Source organism: Narcine bancroftii, chromosome 8 (genome assembly GCF_036971445.1).
Source record: "Narcine bancroftii isolate sNarBan1 chromosome 8, sNarBan1.hap1, whole genome shotgun sequence".
In the NCBI taxonomy this organism is placed as follows: Eukaryota; Metazoa; Chordata; class Chondrichthyes; order Torpediniformes; family Narcinidae; genus Narcine; species Narcine bancroftii.
This window is the reverse complement of record NC_091476.1, coordinates 27,305,268-27,325,065: the sequence shown is the minus strand read 5'-3', so window position 1 is coordinate 27,325,065 and position 19,798 is coordinate 27,305,268. Positions and strand designations below refer to the sequence as shown.

The 19,798-nt window shown below is 39.1% G+C and overlaps 2 protein-coding genes across 3 annotated transcripts in view; one reads left to right on the top strand and one right to left on the bottom strand.

The window, feature by feature from the left end:
- The window catches only part of LOC138740537 (coagulation factor V-like), a 122,319-nt gene that overhangs the window by 97,241 nt on the left and 5,280 nt on the right, over positions 1 to 19,798 (bottom strand). The window contains exon 2 of one of the 2 annotated variants that reach the window (XM_069893337.1): positions 4,220 to 4,301. The gene's annotated coding sequence lies outside the window, so the exon portion shown is untranslated. Of the gene's footprint in view, positions 1 to 3,645; positions 3,723 to 4,219; positions 4,302 to 19,798 lie in introns of those variants that run through there. The other variant, XM_069893338.1, reaches the window with a different exon arrangement.
- On the top strand, positions 4,628 to 19,513 carry fundc2 (fun14 domain containing 2). Its single transcript, XM_069893342.1, has 5 exons — positions 4,628 to 4,685; positions 9,224 to 9,380; positions 10,364 to 10,439; positions 12,806 to 12,934; positions 16,842 to 19,513. Exons 1-5 carry the CDS (start codon positions 4,667 to 4,669, stop codon positions 16,917 to 16,919), a joined length of 459 nt encoding a protein of 152 aa, XP_069749443.1. The 5' UTR covers positions 4,628 to 4,666; the 3' UTR covers positions 16,920 to 19,513.

The following is a 19,798-nucleotide window of genomic DNA, read 5'->3' as shown; positions in this document are numbered from 1 at the left end:
GAAGAGGAAACATGCAGATGTTGTTGAAAATTTTCAATAAATATTTAGTTTGGCCCACGACTTAGTCCAAGTTTTTAATTTTGGCCCTCTGTGAATTTGAGTTTGACACCCCTGCCTTAAGACATCAACACAGCTCACATGTTGGCTGGCCCGGTTCCAAGGCAGGTATTGAGGGAGGAGTTTAGACGCCACAGGCTTTATAGGAATTTCCTGGAGGGAGGTGTCACAGGTGCAGAGGGCGGGCCAGTTCATATAATACATACAATACAGTGGTTGCACCACAGTAATTTTACAGCAATATTTGCTCTGTGATGCTGCCGCAAAACAATGAATTTCATGACATGTTCATCGCAATAAATTCTGATTCTGATTACAATGTCAATAAATTTTGAAAAATATATATGTGTTCTATTGTATCTTCAGCACTTATTGCAATGTTCTCTCATGTTATTGATTTCTCTTATTGACTGAAACGCAACAAATACTAGATACTAGTCACTAGAAATCTGAAAGAGAAACGTCTATTGAAAAGGAAATAGTGTTAATGTTTCAGGTTGATGAACTTTCATCAGAACTAATGGAAGGTCATCAAACTAAAACATTGTTGTGATAACCTCCTACTGTAAAACAAATAAATGAGAAAGAAACAGGCTTTGCAGATAATTTCAGTGGTTCTATATCTTATTTCTCACAAAACTTCCAGCATTGCTGCTCTCCTGTCCTCCCCGTTAGTGTTCCTTTCTAATTTACTTTGCCACATTCCTCTTTCAGACCTCTGTCGTCTCTTTTGTTCCACTGGTACACTGACACCTCTGATTATAGTATCTCCCTCTCAAACTCCAGGGTGAATTCTATCATATTATGATCCCTGCCTCCTAAGGGTTCCCTAACCCTGATCTCTCCTATCATCTCTGGATCATTACACGATACCCAATCCAGAATTGCTATTACCTTGGTCGACTCAGCTACAAGCTGTTTCAAGAAGCAATCTTATGGACATTCTACAAATTCTTTCTCTTTAGATCCAGTCCCAACCTGGTTTTACAAATCTTCTTGCATGTTAAAATCCCCCATGACAACCTTTTGACACACCTTTTCTATTTACTGTTGTAATTTATTGTCCGCATCCCAGCTACTGTTTGTAGATCTGTATACAACTGCCAAGTGTCTTTTTATCCTTGTCATTTCTTAACTCAGTCCACAATGATTCTACATCTTCTGATCCTATGTCACCTCTTTCCAATGATTTAATGTTGTTCCTTACCATCAGAGCCTCACCACCCTCTCTCCTTACCTGTCTATGCTTTCAATACACTGTGTATCTTTGGACATTCAGCTTCTGATGACATCCATCCTTCAGCCACAATTCCATGATGGCAACATCATAATCTGCAGCTGTACTACAAGGTCATCAACTTCATGGTGTGTGCATGTAAGTACAAAACCTTAAGCCCTGTATTTATCACTTTTTGATTGTGTCCTTGTTGTATGCCACTCATCCCCATGGCTGCAATTTTACCCTACCAGCTGTATCTCTTCTTCTTTGGCTTGGCTTCGCGGACGAAGATTTATGGAGGGGGTAAAAAGTCCAGCTGTATCTACTTACACACTAACTGTCTCTTTGGTTCCACTCCACCCCCATGTCAATCTAGTTTAACCCTCCCTCCCCCACCCATGTCACATAGATCCAGAGGATATTGAGTGTACTTATTTTTTGGGAGATCCTAAGATCGAAGGAGTATTTGAACTTGGACTAGCTCCCTAAAATTAAGAAATAGGTGGGACAGTGAGTTTTTACCTCAGAAAATAAAAATCCCATGTTTCCTGCAGTATTTTTGATGGTAAATCAGAATTTAACAAGGGCAACACCATTTTACCATGTGATGCACTATTCCATGACTAATCTATGTGGAAGAACACGCTATAGGTATTTGAACTACAATCACTATATAACATAGAAAGGTGCAGTCAGATTGCTGCAGAAAGCTTACAAAAACATCAGTGTAGTAATGACAAGTGATGTTGATTGTGCGATAAATATTACCTTCTTTAGATCAAATAAGTCTTGGTTCAATACCATGTCCAAGGCACCCCCACTAATCTTGAAGCTGAGCTCCGCTTCCATTTATTGGAAGAGATGTACAACATTGCATTGAGAAAGAACAAAGAATGCTTTGAAACATTCTTGTAACAGAGTCTTGTTTCACAATGGACCTGATCATTGTGGAGAGCGATGCCTCCGATTTCGCCCCAATGGCCACTCTCAACCAAGTGGGCAGACCGGTAGCATTCTTCTCCCACACCGACCACGGCCCTGAGGTCCAACACTCCTCCATTGAGAAGGAGGTCTAGGCAATCGTTGAGGCAATGCACCACTGGAGGCACTACCTGGCCAGTAAGCAATTTACCCTGCTGACTGACCAACGTGCAGTCGTATTCATGTTCCACAACAAACAGCGGGGTAAAATCAAAAATGATAAAATCCTGCGGTGGAGGACAGAACTCTCCACCTATAATTAAGACATCCTATACAGGCTGGGAAGCTCAATGAGTCCCCGGATGCCCTGTCCCGGGGACGTGCGCCAGCTCACAATCTGACTGGCTTCATTTCCTCCACGATGACCTCTGCCACCCCAGGGTCACTAGGATTTTTCATTTCGTCAAGGCCAAAACCTCTCCTACTCTATCGATGATGTCCAGACCCTGACTAGAAACTGCCAGGTTTGTGCTGAATGCAAACCATGTTTATACAGACCCGTCAAGTCACATCTGATCAAGGCAACTCGACCCTTCGAGCACCTGAGCGTGGATTTCAAGGGGCCTCTGCCCTCATCCATTTGGAATCTGTACTCCCTCAACATTGTTGATGAGTTCTCCCATTTTCCCTTTGACATCCCCTGTCCAGATATGCCCAAGGCCATTGTTACATCTTTACCCTATTCGGGTACCTGAGCTACATCCACAGCGATCAGGGGTCCTCTTTTACGAGTGATGAGCTGTGACAGTACCTTTTGGTGTGGGGCATAGCTACCAGCAGAACTACAAGCTATAATCCCCAGGGGAATTGCCAGGTGGAGCGAGAGAATGCTATGGTATGGAAGGCAGTCCTTCTAGCATTAGAGCCCAAGGGTCTACCCATCTCCCAGAAGCAGGTCCTCCCCGATGCCCTCCACTTAATAAGATCCATCCTGAGTACAGCCACCAATGCCACAGCTCAACTGTTTTCCTTCCCCAGGAAATCAGCATTGGGGATAACATTACCATTCACACTTACTACCATCCAGCCCATTTCTGCTCAGGAGGCATGTACAGGGCCACAAACTGACCCACGGGTCAAGAAGGTCCACCTCCTCCACACCAACCCCCCCCACCCCCCCCCCCCCCCGGTACGCTTACGTGGCAAACCTGGATAGATGTGAGGACACAGTCTCTGTCCAGGACTTGGACCTGACCTGCGCAGGAGACCCAAGACCATCACTGACCCAGCACCACCTCCGCCCCCCCACCCCTCACCCCGGAACCCTACCCCATCTCAGGCACCAGCTGCTACAACCACCGTGGCCGATCCCCACCACCCCACCCTGACTCCTGCACTGACCAACCTGCCCTCACTCCCGGCTACACCAACTGCTGACATACTCCTACCTGACTGAGAACCGGCAGCAGCACCACAGCCGGCACCATGACGATCCCCAAAAGGCAGAAGACTCGCGGACTGGCTGAACTTGTGATGGACACTGGACTTCCCCCAGCCCAGAACTTTTTTAAAAGAGGGGGTAAAAGTGATGATACACCACTGTATACGGTTACGTGGTTACTGCATGGCTAGCCTGCCTTCCCTCGGTGACTCCACCCCCTGGAATCCCCAAATAAAGGCAGTTAAGCCAAGTCTCTCCCTCAGTCCGAGTCCTGGGATCGAGCCAGAACAGGAGCATGGTCCAAGTCAAAAAAAAGCCTTTTGTCCGGCTACTCTCGTATTTGGTATTATTGATAGTGTATCAAAGGGGGGATTCTGGAGTCCCTTCTGATTGATGAAGGCATATGAGATTGAAGATGACTGTGTATCATGGCAGATGTTGTTTCCTTGCATTATCGTGAACAACATAAAGATTGTGTCCACTCTGCCTCTAGGTGGATCTAATTCACACTGTGATTTGGGAAGTAGTTCTTTGGTCACTGAGAGGAAGCAGTTAAGGAGGACCTTGGCAATAATGTTTACCTGTGACAGCCATCAGAGACCCCTCTTTCGAAGACATTTACGGTTATGCACCACCGAGATTTCCTGGTATTTCCTCTCCTTCCTCGATGGAAAACATTATCTAAGAATTATAAAAATCGACCAACATGACTTTGGCAGATTGCATTAAGATATAGCACTAACATCTGACGTTTGATATTGATCTATTTCATTAATGTCATCACTGCTTGATGTACAAGGTGGGAATTATTGACATGCATTCATATTTTCACAATGTGCATTTACAAAGCTGTCAAGAACGATAAAGTCTGGGACCGTGTATCTTGAATTAAATGTACACGCTTGCAGCTGCGGAATGCATTCTCCGCAACCTGCTCTGGGAAATGATTGACAGGGAGGGGGCGGGATTTAGATGAAATCATTTCCGCTGGCGGGGGCGGGCTTTTCCAGGTGAGAGGGTAGACCGTAATGGCGGAGGCAGGAAAAGGTGAGGAATGAAGGCATTTCCAGATCTCAGCGTGCATTCGGAGGGAGGGAGGGAGGGAGGGAGGGAGGGAGGGAGGGAAGGAAGGAAGACCAGACCAGCGGCCGGGAGTATGGGGTCGGAGACTATGTTGTCCCAGTGGGTTGTCCAGTGACCGGCCAGCGGGGAGAGGCCCACACAGGCCTGAACCCAGCGGGCAAGAATGATATACGAGGGATGTCCGTAATTATAACGTCCAGGGAAGTTGAGCGGCTTTGATTCCTTGTGGAAATTTCTATGTCATTCAATAGTTTATCAATGTATCTGGTACTTGATCTCTAGTGAATGATATTCAGTGGTAGATAACTAGCTAATCGTTGACATTGGCTCGCTGTCCTAATAATTGATCTGCATCAGGGTGCACCTTACACATCAGAAAACTTTGTTTCGTGCATCTGGTAATGGCAATAGTATTGGAACGATCAATGGAAGATCAGCGACTGGTGAGAAATATCCGAACAACCACCCCACCTGGGCACAATCAACAATGCTTAAGACCTAGATTGAAACGGTGCATAAAACCATTTTGGTAGTAAATATCTGGCTCTGGTATATCTCTGAGTTTTGGATAAATTGGACTGTGAATCAAAGAACCTTTCTATATTTACACACACATTACGTGCATGTGCGCTTAGAATTAGAATGGGATTAAGTTAGGTTAGTTAAGTTAGTGGTGATCAGATAAAGTTTGACCCTGTTTTCACGTTTAAAGATAATTAAAAGCAACGTTTATTTAAGTAACAATTTGTCTGAGTTTTAGTGTTGACAATATTTAGTTTTATGGACTAAATAGTGCAACCATCATTCTTTTGCCAATAATGAACTGTCCACAGTCCTCCTCGTTGACCGAAGCTAATGAAAATCAATTGACTTGGCTAAAATGTCAGTACTCATGCTGTAAAATAGTGAGGAAAGGTTACATACTTCTAAACAACAATGTGTATTTTGCACGCTATTTATTAATGAATTTTTTTCCTGTATTGCACAGTAATTTTGTTTGCATTTCTTTCCTTGTTTACATTTTTCTCTTTTGTAAAGATTTTTTTTGAGTGAAGTGTACAGTTACTCAATAAATAGAAATTCTGCCTGGCCTGGAATCTCAGGTTTGTATGTGATGTCATGTCATAAATCTGAACTTTGATTTTGTGACATGATATTTTAATGACTGACTAAAGCATGTACAGCAAATTCTAGGATTAATGGAGGATTTTAAAATGTCATACATTTATTGAATAATGGAATAGTCTCATGTCCTACTTCAATTTATGTTCTTGTGTTTGTAAAAGTTGGATGCTCTTTGGGACATTACAACTATGCCTGAGATCCTTGTAAACTGATATCTCATAGTGCAATAGATTATGTTGTGTTTGTATTGTATATAGATGGGTTTATGGGACATAAATTGGGGTAGATTTTTAGTATAGGTCACATACAAACACTTTAAAAACAGATCTATTTAAAATACTGGAGGTCTACTCATACTGGACAGGCTGCTGTCAAGAGCCTTTGTAAAAGCTTTGGAGAGTGCCCAAGAGACTTCACCTATGGATTGTTGTTTACAAACAGGCAACAGATGAAAGAACTTGTCAGAGCCACAGGGTATCTGGAGTGGAACTAGCTGTTCTAAGAGGGTTATGTAGTTTTGCAAGCAGAGAGAGTCAAACAGGTTTTTTTTTCTGAGAGACACACACCGAGTTCAGTTCTGCAGTTTTACAGTCAGCAGCTGGGACTGGAACAGGGCAAGCTTGCAAGCTTGTGGAAAACCCCATTTGGAAGACAGGATGTGAGTGCTTAGTTCAGCCTGGTCAAAGCCCTTGTGGTTCATGCAAGAGGAGAGAACTGGCTGCCTAATATTTCTCTTGAAATAAGAGAAACAAAAAGGAACTCTGTGCTGAAAGAAAGAGGTTATCACCTGGAAAACCCTGATGGGGCAAGTTTCTTTGGCAAGACACTGAAGTGGCTGGTTACAAGGAATCAGTTGTGGGTGTCCAGCAAACAACAAATCTCTCTCTGAAAACCGACAAGTACCTTCCTGAGCAGTAACCATTTACCTTTCTAGCACCAAAGCCTGGTGAACTTCATAAATGCTAAATTCCGTGCACAGTATAAGAATTATCTGCAACCAGTAAACTTGGAGGAATGAAAAGTGAGATTGGACTGTGAATCAAAGAACCTTTCTATATTTACACACACATTTCGTGCTTGACGTCCTGTTTTGCGGAAACTGCCAAAATGTTTGGCCTGGAAGTCAGCCTGAAGAAAACTGAGGTCCTCCATCAGCCAGCTCCCCACCATGACTACCAGCCCCCCCACATCTCCATCGGGCACACAAAACTCAAAACGGTCAACCAGTTTACCTATCTCAGCTGCACCATTTCATCAGATGCAAGGATCGGCAACGAGATAGACAACAGACTCGCCAAGGCAAATAGAGCCTTTGGAAGACTACACAAAAGAGTCTGGAAAAACAACCAACTGAAAAACCTCACAAAGATAAGCGTATACAGAGCTGTTGTCATACCCACACTCCTGTTCGGCTCCGAATCATGGGTCCTCTACCGGCATCACCTACGGCTCCTAGAACGCTTCCACCAGCGTTGTCTCCGCTCCATCCTCAACATTCATTGGAGCGCCTTCATCCCTAACGTCGAAGTACTCGAGATGGCAGAGGCCGACAGCATCGAGTCCACGCTGCTGAAGATCCAGCTGCGCTGGGTGGGTCACGTCTCCAGAATGGAGGACCATCGCCTTCCCAAGATCATGCTATATGGCGAGCTCTCCACTGGTCACCGTGACAGAGGTGCACCAAAGAAGAGGTACAAGGACTGCCTAAAGAAATCTCTTGGTGCCTGCCACATTGACCACCGCCAGTGGGCTGATATCGCCTCAAACCGTGCATCTCGGCGCCTCACAGTTCGGCGGGCAGCAACCTCCTTTGAAGAAGACCGCAGAGCCCACCTCACTGACAAAAGACAAAGGAGGAAAAACCCAACACCCAACCCCAACCAACCAATTTTCCCCTGCAACCGCTGCAACCGTGTCTGCATGTCCCGCATCGGACTTGTCAGCCACAAACGAGCCTGCAGCTGACATGGACATTTACCCCCTCCATAAATCTTTGTCCGCGAAGCCAAGCCAAAGAAACATGTGCGCTTAGAATTAGAATGGGATTAAGTTAGGTTAGTTAAGTTAATAGTGATAAGATAAAGTTTGACCCTGTTTTCATGTTTAAAGATAATTAAAAGCAACGTTTATTTAAGTAACCATTTGTCTTGGTAAATGGTTGCTGGGTTTTGGGGTCCTCTGGGCTCGTAACTACAGTAACTGATTTCAGGATGTCAACATTAAAAAGACTTTTATATTCCAAGTCACCAGTATATGCTCTTTGCTCCCTAGTGTATATGCCAGGCTATTAGCTATTTCCCTTTCTGAGCTGAATTTTCCCCATCAGATGCTGCCTTTAATTAAATTTTCAATTGATGTTCCTATGTAGGAATGTCTCTGTGGGAGTTGTATCTGAAAATATTAAGATTACAATTGATTTTAGTTATTTCTTTGTCTTGCTTTCTATCATCTGTTTTCCAAAGCAGGATACTTTAATAAAATAGACATGTAGCTGACCTAAACACTGTTAAATACAGGGAACATGGGTTTGTGAACAAATGGAACACTGATATTTCAATGACGGGTTCTTTAACCAGCACCCCACCTCCTCCACATTTGGTGGCACACAAAGCTACTGCTAATGTCCATAACATCACACTTGCTGGATTGAAATCCTGAAAACATTATTTTAATGGTTTGATCTTATTGAAAGGTGTCACCTGATGTGAAGGTCATGAGACTAAAGAGCAGGATCATTAAGTGTTGAGCTGTAGTTTGAGCTTTCTCCTTTTGAGGGTTGAAATATTTTCTAATTTAGGAAACTGAAATTTATATATTGAACTGACTATTGGAGCATAGCTTTTGATTTTCAATGTAACATCACATTGCACTTGTATACATTATATACATTGCACTTGTATACATTATATACATTGCACTTGTATACATTATATACATTGCACTTGTATACATTATATACATTGCACTTGTATACATTATATATACATTGCACTTGTATACATTATATATACATTGCACTTGTATACATTATATATACATTGCACTTGTATACATTATATACATTGCACTTGTATACATTATATACATTGCTCTTGTATACATTATATACATTGCTCTTGTATACATTATATATACATTGCACTTGTATACATTATATATACATTGCACTTGTATACATTATATATACATTGCACTTGTATACATTGTAGAAAAGTACAATCTTATTACTCACATCCACAACCTTTATTCATATGAAAGTTTAGCAGTGCGTCATTCCAATGGATGGTTGTACAGTGTGAAACAATGCACTACAGTGGATAGGATATCTGTATATGTTCTACCAAAACAAAAAGCTTAGATTTTATAACTTTCTCTAGAACAGGATAATGAAAATGATCAGTTTGAAGTGTTGGATTTGGCTGAATATACCAAACGACAAAGATGGTGGAACCGATTCTTTGGAAGAAACTCTGGACCGATTGCTGAGAAATATACAGTAGCAACACAGCTGATGATTGGAGGAGCCAGTGGGTGGTAAGCAAATCACTTAATAATAGCAGAGGGCAACTTTTTCCCCCTTGTATTTCAGATTCACCATAAGTTAAGAGGGGAGAAATACAAGAGCTTGTGATGTAAATTGTATTGCTGCTACATTTGCTTGGCCTAAATATTGAGCCAAAATCTATTAGAAATTCATATTGCTGGTTTTTAAATGGGTCTGCGAAGCCAAGCCAAAGAGAAGAAAGAGAGGTAACTGGGAGAATTGTCCTTTCACTGCAGTGTCCCAATGAACAGATTCTGAGTGTGACGTAGTTTCAAATAAATATTTAAAAAGTGAAACATCAAATCTAGTGTGATACCAGTAGAAATAAAGATCAAATGTTCCAGCTGAATAAGCTGTGTGAAAGAAACTGATTCATTAATCCAAGTCTCCACATCTCTATTTGGAAGTCACTGGCTCTGTTCAGATTACTTTCTAATTACACCAAATAATGATTTTTCCTGATAGGCTTCCACCAGATTTGATTTGAGAAAGTATTCAGAGCATATTGCAGATATCTAGCTCGAGACATTTGAAGATGGAAAATTTAATATATGTTTGATCAAAATTCCTATAATATGAAATAACTTCAGTTTCAGTCATTGCAAGACAGGTCAACTTTATAAATGCTGATTGGGGCTCAGAAATTTTACTGAACTTTGGAAAGTTTGATATGGTCGTCAGAAACTGGATTAATTTTGCTCAATGCATTTACTTTGGTTCTTTAGAGGCCCCTTACCCCATTGGTCTAAGAAACGTTCAAACTCACTTTCAGTAAACTCAATACTACCTAGATCAGGAAAGAACAAAGGTTTTGAAAGACAATTGATCTGAAATGTTGATGCTTTTTCACTCTGTTGATGTTGCCTGATCTGTTGGGCAGCTTTATCTGTTTGAATTGAAAAACACTTTGTTTTTCCCAATATATGTTAAGAAAAAATAATTTTAAAATGAAATAAAATTTCTACTTTTGCAGGTGTGCGGGTTTCCTCTTTCAGAAAGTTGGAAAATTAGCTGCAACTGCTGTGGGTGGAGGTTTCTTTCTACTTCAGGTGAAGAATGACTTATTGACTTGATATGTCAAAAATTACTGAGAAATACATTGATTGTTTGAGAAGGCATTTCCGGGGGGGAAGAGAGGATGGAAAAAGAAAGAAACTGGTACATAATCCCAAGACTTTTGCTATTTATATAATTGAAACAAGTTGACAAAAGAAAGGATGTGGATGTTGTCTACGTAGATTTAGTAAAGCCTTTGACAAGCCACATGGGAGGCTAGCCAGGAAGGTACAGATGCTAGGTATTTATGCTGAAGTTGTGAACTGAATTTGACAATGGCTGGTTGGGAGAAGCCAGAGAGTGGTGGTAGATGATTGCTTCTCAGACTTGAGGCCTGTGACCAGTGGTGTGCCTAAGGGATCGGGGCTGTGACCATTGTTGTTTGTCATCTATATTGATGATAATGTGGTAAATTGAATCAGCGTTTGCAGATGACACTAAGATGGGAGGCATTGTGGACAGTGAAGGTTTTCAAAGCTTGCAGAAGGGATCTGGACCAGTTGGAAAATGGCAAATGGAATTTAATGCATTTGGAAGGACAAACCAAAAAAGGTGGCACTGAGGAGTGCGGTAGAACAGACGGGACCTGGGAACGCAGATACATAATTCCATGAAATTGGTGTCACAGGTGGATAGAGCTGTAAAGAGAGCTTTTAACATGTTGGCCTTCATAAATCAAAGTATTGAGTATAGGAGTTGGGATGTTATGGTAAAGTTGGTGAGACCATATTTGGAGTATTGTGTGTAGTTTTGGTCACCTAGCTACAGGAAAGATATCACTAAGTAGAAAAGAATCCAGAGGATTTATAAGGATGCTGCCTGGACTTCAGGAACTGAGTTACAGGGAAAGGTTAAACAGGTTAGGACTTTATTCCCTTAAGTTTAGATGAATGAGGAGAGATTTGATATTTAAAATTGAGAGGGATAGAGTAAATGTAGATAAGCTTTTTCCACTGAGGATAGATAAGATACAAACCAGATGACGTGTGTTAGAAGTGAAAGGGAAAAAGTTTAGGGGAAACCTCTTCACACACAGAGTGGTGGGAGTGTGGAATGAGTTGCCAGCTGAGGTGGTGAATGTGGGCTAAATGTTAACTTTTAAGAAGAATTTGGACAGGTATCTGGATGGGAGAGGTATGAAAGCTGTGGACTGGGTGCAGGTCAGTGGGACTAGGCAAAAAAAATGGTTTGACACAGACTAGAAGGGCCGAAGGGGCTTGTTCTGTGCTCTAGTGTTCTATAATGGGCAATCATCCCACACCTATAGAATAAAGTTAGCTGCAATCAGTGAGCATGGAATTTGGTTTTGAAGAAGAATAAATAAATTCTTCATGTTTTTTTGAGGTCCATGTTGGATTTGAGCTGGGGTTCAACCCAAAGCACTTGTGCTAAGTGCATTGGTGGTTCATTTTGTACAAAATATGCAGTTGGTAAAAATTTCTTCTTCCTGCAGGTGAAAGAGAGCTGTTGACTGGCAATATCAAAATTGATTGAGTGATTCTGGCTTTTGAACATGTTATTGGGGTGGGGGGAATTCTGTGCTGGACCCTGCAAACACAGATGGTAATGAGGAAGATTGTAGGATCCAGGTGGCCTGTCAGCGTAAGCACTTGCTACCAGTCTGCAGCTGTGTTTGCCACTGTGTAGCCTTAATCATATCTTAAATCATACACTTTTCAAATCGAGTGCTTACATTTTCATACTAGTTTGAAGACTTTTATTCCTCTGGTATCATTTGCTTTGGGAAACGAGTTGCTGCAGAAAATGTTTGAAGATGTAACTAGACTTTTTCAATCACCATCAGTTGTAAATCCATGTGATAAAAGGCGAGGCATTTGGGGGAACTTTCTCTCCATTGCCTTGTTTATGTTATGATTTTAAAATTCAGGTCAGGTATCATTTATTTATCGCAATTAACATTATACAGCATTAAAACCAAGATAGGTTTCCCCTGACCTGGTACAAAAAACTCCCTAACAATACAATGCAAAATGCAATCAATTTTCAGAAACCAGACAATGGCACAAGGAGACAGGTTACAGCTAGATTCATGGGTTTATTGGTGTGTAGATCTACATTATTTATTTTTCTCTCTCCGTGAAAGAGCAAAATCAATGCTGTTTAGTCAGCAATTAATTCAAATACCAGAATACAAATGAAATATTTTTTGTCACCATTGCCCGTCTTTTGTTTGTTATCGTCTCATTTGGAGAGGAAATTAGATGCTGCAGAGGAGAGTTTGTATAATAAGTAAATGAGCATTTCTTGCAACCTGAGTAAGACATTTTACATGTCTTGGCACCACATCAATTGGTGCATTTATCAATAAGATGGTATAATAATTTACTTTTTCATCTAGATTGCCAATCACACAGGGTACGTCACTATTGATTGGAAACGACTTGAAAGAGATGTTAACAAAGCAAAGAAACAGTTGAAAATTGGCAAAAATAAAGTCACTTCGGAAGTACATGGTGCATTTGATGAGGTAGGAAGATAACATATATTGTATTGCTGTCTATCCATGTAAAGAAAATCAAGACCAGGGTGATGAAAATAACCTTCTGCTGTTCTTTCTGTTTTGTCAGTTGAATCTTTTAACGGAGCTAATATTTTAAATTTGATCAAACTAATAAGAAAAATCTAGATCACTGTAGCAGATGTGACCTTGTTTAGATTCCTGAAAGATCAAGCCGGATAGCTTTTTTGTTTCTCTGAACAGACAAGACAAAAAAACTACAAGGATACAAGGAATGCTCATTTGTAGTACCGAGCTCAAATTTTTTTGTTCAAGGTTTTTGCATTTAAACTATATTCAATATATTATAACAATCTTTTCAGATCTGGCCTTGGATAAATATACTGATATTTCCATATTGTACACAAACAGCTACATTTATAGCTCTTTCCTCTACAGACTCTGACCAAATTCTAGTTCTGTATCATTTCTGTTATGTAACGGATCTGTGTTAATATTAATCCTTAAAACTATATTTTATCTAGATGTGGTTTAATAAGTTAGTTTTGGGTGGACAGGGGTCATTTACATTCTACAGATACATGGTTCTTTGCAGCTGTTAGATGGCTTCAGCAACAACAAACAATAGCATTTTAAACACATGGTTCTTTGAGATGGAAGATAGAGAGCCATTTGCAGAGATGTAATGGCTGTTTATTGCAGTTGAAGCAGAAGATATAAGGATTTATGATGGTTTTTGAGATACTGAAAACAATGTATTATTTCAGAAGTATAAACGTATGGCCATTTTGCCCTCATGAGAGCCATAAATAGACTTAAATGCTTTTAGCACATTAGTGTGAAAAGACCTTATGAACTTCAAAGATAGAAATTATGTCACATACCATGCGACATGAGAGATTTGCCAAAATATATTATTGAAATCTGAGACAGAGGTCAATTTAAGGAAACTCAATGTCCTGTGCATACAGGACTGAAAACAGCAATATTTTCTGCAGGAAGGGGAAAAATGCTGCCTATGTGTTATTCCTAATAAAAGGGGAACACAGAATAAGTAGATTTCAAAAGAAAAGCCTACTTCTGATGGGCTCTTTAAGATAAAAAAGGGCATTTTCATGGTTTGGAAAACAGATTCCAAAGTCTTCATTTCAAGAGAAGAAAATTTGACCTCCTGGAAAGGCAGAATTTGTATTATCCATTTGACCTCCTGGAAAGACAGGACTTGTATTATCCTATTCATAGTAGATGTAACATAAGTAGCTTTTAAATAAGTAAGACCACTTCTCATTTGTGGCCAGAAAACAGTCACTCCTGTTTGAAGAATCTCTGAAGGAAAACTCATCGAAAGAATTGTGAGTTTAAAGACGCCTTAAGATATGATGTTTAAAAGAGCTAGAAATTTAAGACTTTCAAGCAAGTTAAAATGGTGCTGAAGTTTTAAAATGGATTTTTTAGAGTTTGGGACTTTAAACACACACATATTTACATTTGGGCATAGTGGGGGTTTAAGTTCAGAGTTAAATTTAGAATTAAGTTTAGAGATATGTAAGAAATGTTATGTAATTAATAGTTTAATAAAAACTATTATTTTGAATTTATCGTTGTCTGGTGAATTTTCCATTGCTGTTCCTTTATTAGTGCTAACAGTCTCTTTAGTCCCTAACAAAATTAAGAGGGTTATTAGTTCATGACAATTAGGACAATTTTTCAGCATTAAGTTGGTTTCATGCAAACCATCTATCCTTCACATCCCTGTTGAAGAAAAAGACTACCTTAACCTATCAGTTATGTTGCCTTCCTCCAATTCCTGAATGTTTTTAAAAAAAAAAATCAACATTCTACTTCACCTTGACCCCAGATTAATTATTCAGATGTTTCCTTGCCTATTGAACACAATTACTCAAAAGGAAACTGTAAGTTATATGGTCACATATTTCCTGAAGAGAAAGTTTGTGGAAATTAAGATGTAGAAATAGGATTTGGTCAGAGTCTGTGGAGGGAAGAGCTATAAATGTATCCGTTTGTGTACAATATGGAAACATCAGTATATTTATCCTAAGGGCATATCTGAAAAGATTGTTATATAGAATATACAGTACAACTCCGATTATCCAAATTAGTCGGGACCTGGCTTATGTTGGATAAATGTGGGGTTTTTTTTCGGATAACTAGTCATTTTTTTAAAAACAGCCCAGTAGCAACAGCAAATCGCAAGTATTGATGTTTAAACAAGGGAAGGCTTTTTCAGCATTAAATTAATGTTTAATTCTCAGCAAAACAAATACTGGCCGCAATGCCGCAGCCGATCACTGACACATCACCACCACTGCCACTGCAACACTCACTGGCAAGTCAATGGGCTCCTATCTCTCCGACTCCAAATCCTCCCCTAGGCCTACCGCACACGATCAAGGGGAGAGTTCAGAGCCAGTGTCGGAAGTTCTGGTGTGCCAGGGAGGGAAGGGAAAGGGATAGGAGGGAAGCGGAGGGAAGACCACTGAGCCTGAGGTCCATTCGTGCCTGGGAGACCGCTCTCCTTGATGACGCTGGGACAAGGGTTTCTTCTGATCACTTGCGGCTGGTAGATGGTGGCACACAGATTGAGAGGGAGAATTGGAGAGAAAAGTCGATAGGAGAAGGTAATGGAAAGAGAGAGGGGAGGGAGTTACCTGAAACAAGGACAATCATCAATCTAATTTCATGTTGAGTGAATTTTTTTCAACCTGTGAGGTCAGTTCAGCTCCAAAACAAAATGTGGGGATAAATGAGGATTTCAGAGAATCCAATTTCAGCTAATTGGAGTTGTACTGAAGTTTAAATGCAAAGATATTTGAGTTTGATACTACAATGAAAATTCCTTGTATCCTTGAAATAGTTTTTGTTTTACATTTGATGCATTGTATTGATTGGAATTAATGTCTGCTGGATAATTCAAATATTCGCTTCTGATCTTGCAATCAAGAACATTGTAGACTCTTTCCCCTGCCCTAATTTTCTCCTTTTTTTTAACCCCTCAACTATAAAATTTCAAACTTATAGTTAGTACATGCGCATTTTCAATCTGTTATTAATGTAAACATATACTGTTATGCCTTTTATTTCCATTGAGCATCACAGTTCAATCCAATATTGATCATGCATATTCTTTTACACTTCTATTTTCCTAAAATTCTTATTTTTTTCCACCCAAGAGCAATCTCATCCCTCCCACTCCTCACCTAATTTCATGCAACCTATTCTCCCTCACACATCTGCATTTATCATTTATTTTTCATTTACAAAATTATATTCTGATTAACCATCAAAATGATTAAATGCCTCAAAGAGAGGTACAGTCATTTAACTAATCTGAAGGGGATATGACTTTATATTTCCCTCCATTTTGAAAATAACTTAACAGCCATTTTAATTTATCTCATTTAATTCTTCAATATTATGAACTTAAGTTTTGCCAACAAGTTTATTTTATAAAATGGTCATTCAGCAGTACATTAATGTTATCCTCATCAATTCTGTTCTTACATAATACTTCAAGAAACTTTATCAAATATTTTTCTTTCATAATTCCACACTAACTCTGTTTTATTATTCTAAGTACATTTGTGTGACCTTTCAATCTCTAAAAGATGTTCCTTCACCTTCATTGGGTCACTAGCCAGTGGTTGGTAGTGCCACATTTATTACTTGTTATGTTTTCAAAGGGATGTTATTACTTGTTATGTTTTCAATGTTGCAATCTTCTATAATCAAAGAATTGAAAGATTATGCACTGAATTTATGCAGTTTCTTTAATTACTTTGAAACATCCAAGGAATTTGTATCTTGCCAATCTTTTATTCCCTGATGATCAGTGTCATTGACTTCTCTAGATGCTTTGAAACATTAAAATCAATATTTTCTTTTCTCTTCCACATAGGTGACTGTGTTTGTGAAAAAGAACATTGTACTCACTGGAGGTTTTGTTGGTGGCTTCCTAATTGGACTTGCATCATGAGAATTTGTTGAAGATGTTATTTTGAGTGAAGAACTACACTCCATAATTAGTTCCATCCTTACCCTCAAAAGCATTTTTAGATTGTGTGTATTTTGTAGGGTACAAGTGCCCCACAGATCAGTGCTCGGCAAGTGGCTTCAGTATATTGTATTGAAGGGATTTGCGTTACTGGATTCTTGATCTTGTCATTTTATTATGAACTACCATCATACTTGTTTTTGCCTTTGTTTAGAACAATAATCAAAAAGGTGGTAAAAATAGGGTGATTGAACTCATTGGGGAATTGGATATAAATTTTAACCTGAAATGCATTCAAAACATCACATTCTAATGCTCTTTCCCTATAAAAATTAAAATCCTCTTTTTTAAATTATTATTTTACATATTGAACCTTTAATAACCATTATGTAACTTAATTGAATAATTGCTTGTCTTTGCGCATGTACGTTAGGCTACATAACAGTATGTTCTTGATGTCAAAGATGACTGCATACTCCCATGTTGACATTTTATAAGGATTAGAAATTAATATGTTAGTGCAGTTGGCATGATATGAATATATTGACAAATTCACAATGACATTAAATTTAAAAGGCCAGAGATGCCTGGGAGAATTGTAAAGTCAAAACAGTTTTGGAAGTTAAGGTTAATTTTAAGTTCATCTTTTCTTGTTTTGCCATGTCTTTTGTATTTCTTTGTTCTAATTTTTGATAACACTCTCAGATATCTTTTCTGACTTATTGGTTTACCTTAGTGTTTCCAGATCATGTTGCTTGTGAGCAAACCCGAGTCCATTATGTCTCCTCAGACATAATGATCCATTGCTGCAGTGCAGCTCAGAATTAGAACTTGCTACTTCTCAGCATTTAGAAAGTAGGAACTGCAACATTAATAGTTCAAGTATCTAATTCATGTTAAAAAAAATTCTCCATTAATCTATCTGCAATATGTTGTATTTTTGCTTCAAACTGTCAATCCATGAATGTCAATTGTTTTTAACTGATGCTCATCTTTCCCATCCTTGAACCTATGACTCATTAGATAACACATCTCACTCCAGGGACTTCAGTGCTACCCATGACTTGTTGTCGTATTGAAGCTGCTGCCTTTCAAATGAGAGGTTGAAGAGTGGACATGAAAGATGTCATGGTGCTTTTTTTTTTAAGAGTATGTATCTGCATATTCCCTCAGCCCAATACACAATGCAGATTGTAATTTCAGTAATTTTCCTGAAGATCTTGTCCTACCTTTACCAGCAATAATTTTATCATCTTCTCAACGTAATATGGAGTCATTTCCTTTAAATATTTAGTACGTACCAACATAACTTTTTGCCTGGTTCTTTCAAAAAAACTAAAGATTCACTATATACAGCTGAAGAGAATTGTCACAGATACAGAAATTGTCCTAGCTTTTAAAGAGTTCATGGTTTCAATTTTCAAATATAGTACGATGGAATTGTGGACTGTTACTGTCTATATTTTCAATATGAATAGATCCATAAAATTATTTACTCCTATTTCTCAAAGTCAGTCCATACATAGGCATTACTCTTGATTAGAAAAAGTACATTTTACAGACAGATGAATTTTTCTCTGATTTGAATTAAAAATTCTGCTGAAGGGTATTTTTGATGTTATTCTAGATTAGTGCATTGATGAGTGCCAAGGTGACATACAATCTTTTTGTTTATCCAGTTACTTTTGCTTAGTAAAGGTGATTGCTTGAATGAATGTTTTGCCACTTGTGCCTCTTGGTCTTAATTTATTATTGTACTTTTGGTAACAGTATTATTTCTTGAATAGTGCACATTGTTAAATTGGTCTTTAGAAAATGCACCATAAAGGAGTTTTATGAAATGTTTTTCATTTCCTTCTGTATTAATACTCACCAATAGTGAGATCCTAATAAAACCTATATCTATTCATACAGACAAGTCTTATAGATGCCTAGAACAGATAGTGGTGGGCTTACACTATATGACTTTAACACTGATCCTGCACATGAGGAACTGGCCAGCAAGAAATTAATGTGAACCATTATTCCCATGTGTTTAAGCTCTTGGAAATTTTAAGATAAGGCAGCATCTATAGAAGGAAGTAAACTTAAAGGTTCAGGTTGATGGCCTTTCAACAAATTTTGGAAAAGTCAGAAATCGAACAAATAGAAACGGACACAGAAAATGGGAGAAATAAATAGAATAAGGAGAATATTTAAATAGATTGAGACCAAGAAAGTGAATGATGCAGAAAGTTATAAGGGATAACACCAAGAATAGAACAGGATTACTTTTGCAATGGCAACATTAGCAAACTTGAACATTAGCAAAATTGTTTTATACAATGCAGTCATAGGTATAATGCAAATAGAGCAGGGGCCACATACCCATCCCTGTGGTGCTCTGGTGCTAATGGAGATTGGAAAGGAGATGTTTTTTTTCCAATCTCAACTGACTGGGGTCTAGCAATGAGGAAATTCAGGATTGAATTGCACAGTGGGATATTGAGGACCAGATCTTGGAGTCTGATGATTAGTTTTGAGTTGATAATGGAGTTGAATGCTAAGCTGTAATTAATAAAGAGTATCCTGATGTATGCATCTTTGCCCTGATGTTCCTAGTTTTATGAAGAACCAATGAGATGGCATCTAATGAAGATCTGTTGCTAAAATAGGCAAATTGGAAGGGGTCCAAATCACTGTTCAGACTTGAGATGATCTGCTTCCACACCAACCTTTCAAAACACTTCATCACTGTAGATGCAAGTACCACTGATCAAGTCATTTAGGCAAGATACCACAGTCTTCTTGGGCTCCTACAATTGAAGTCTGTTTGAAATAGGTAGGTACCACAAACTATCAGAGTAAGAGGTTGAAGATAT

Coding starts and splice junctions, on each gene's coding strand:
- fundc2 (XM_069893342.1), top strand. Junction 9,381..10,363: donor ATTGGAGGAGCCAGTGGGTG/GTAAGCAAATCA, acceptor CTACTTTTGCAG/GTGTGCGGGTTTCCTCTTTC. Junction 10,440..12,805: donor GAGGTTTCTTTCTACTTCAG/GTGAAGAATGAC, acceptor TTTTTCATCTAG/ATTGCCAATCACACAGGGTA.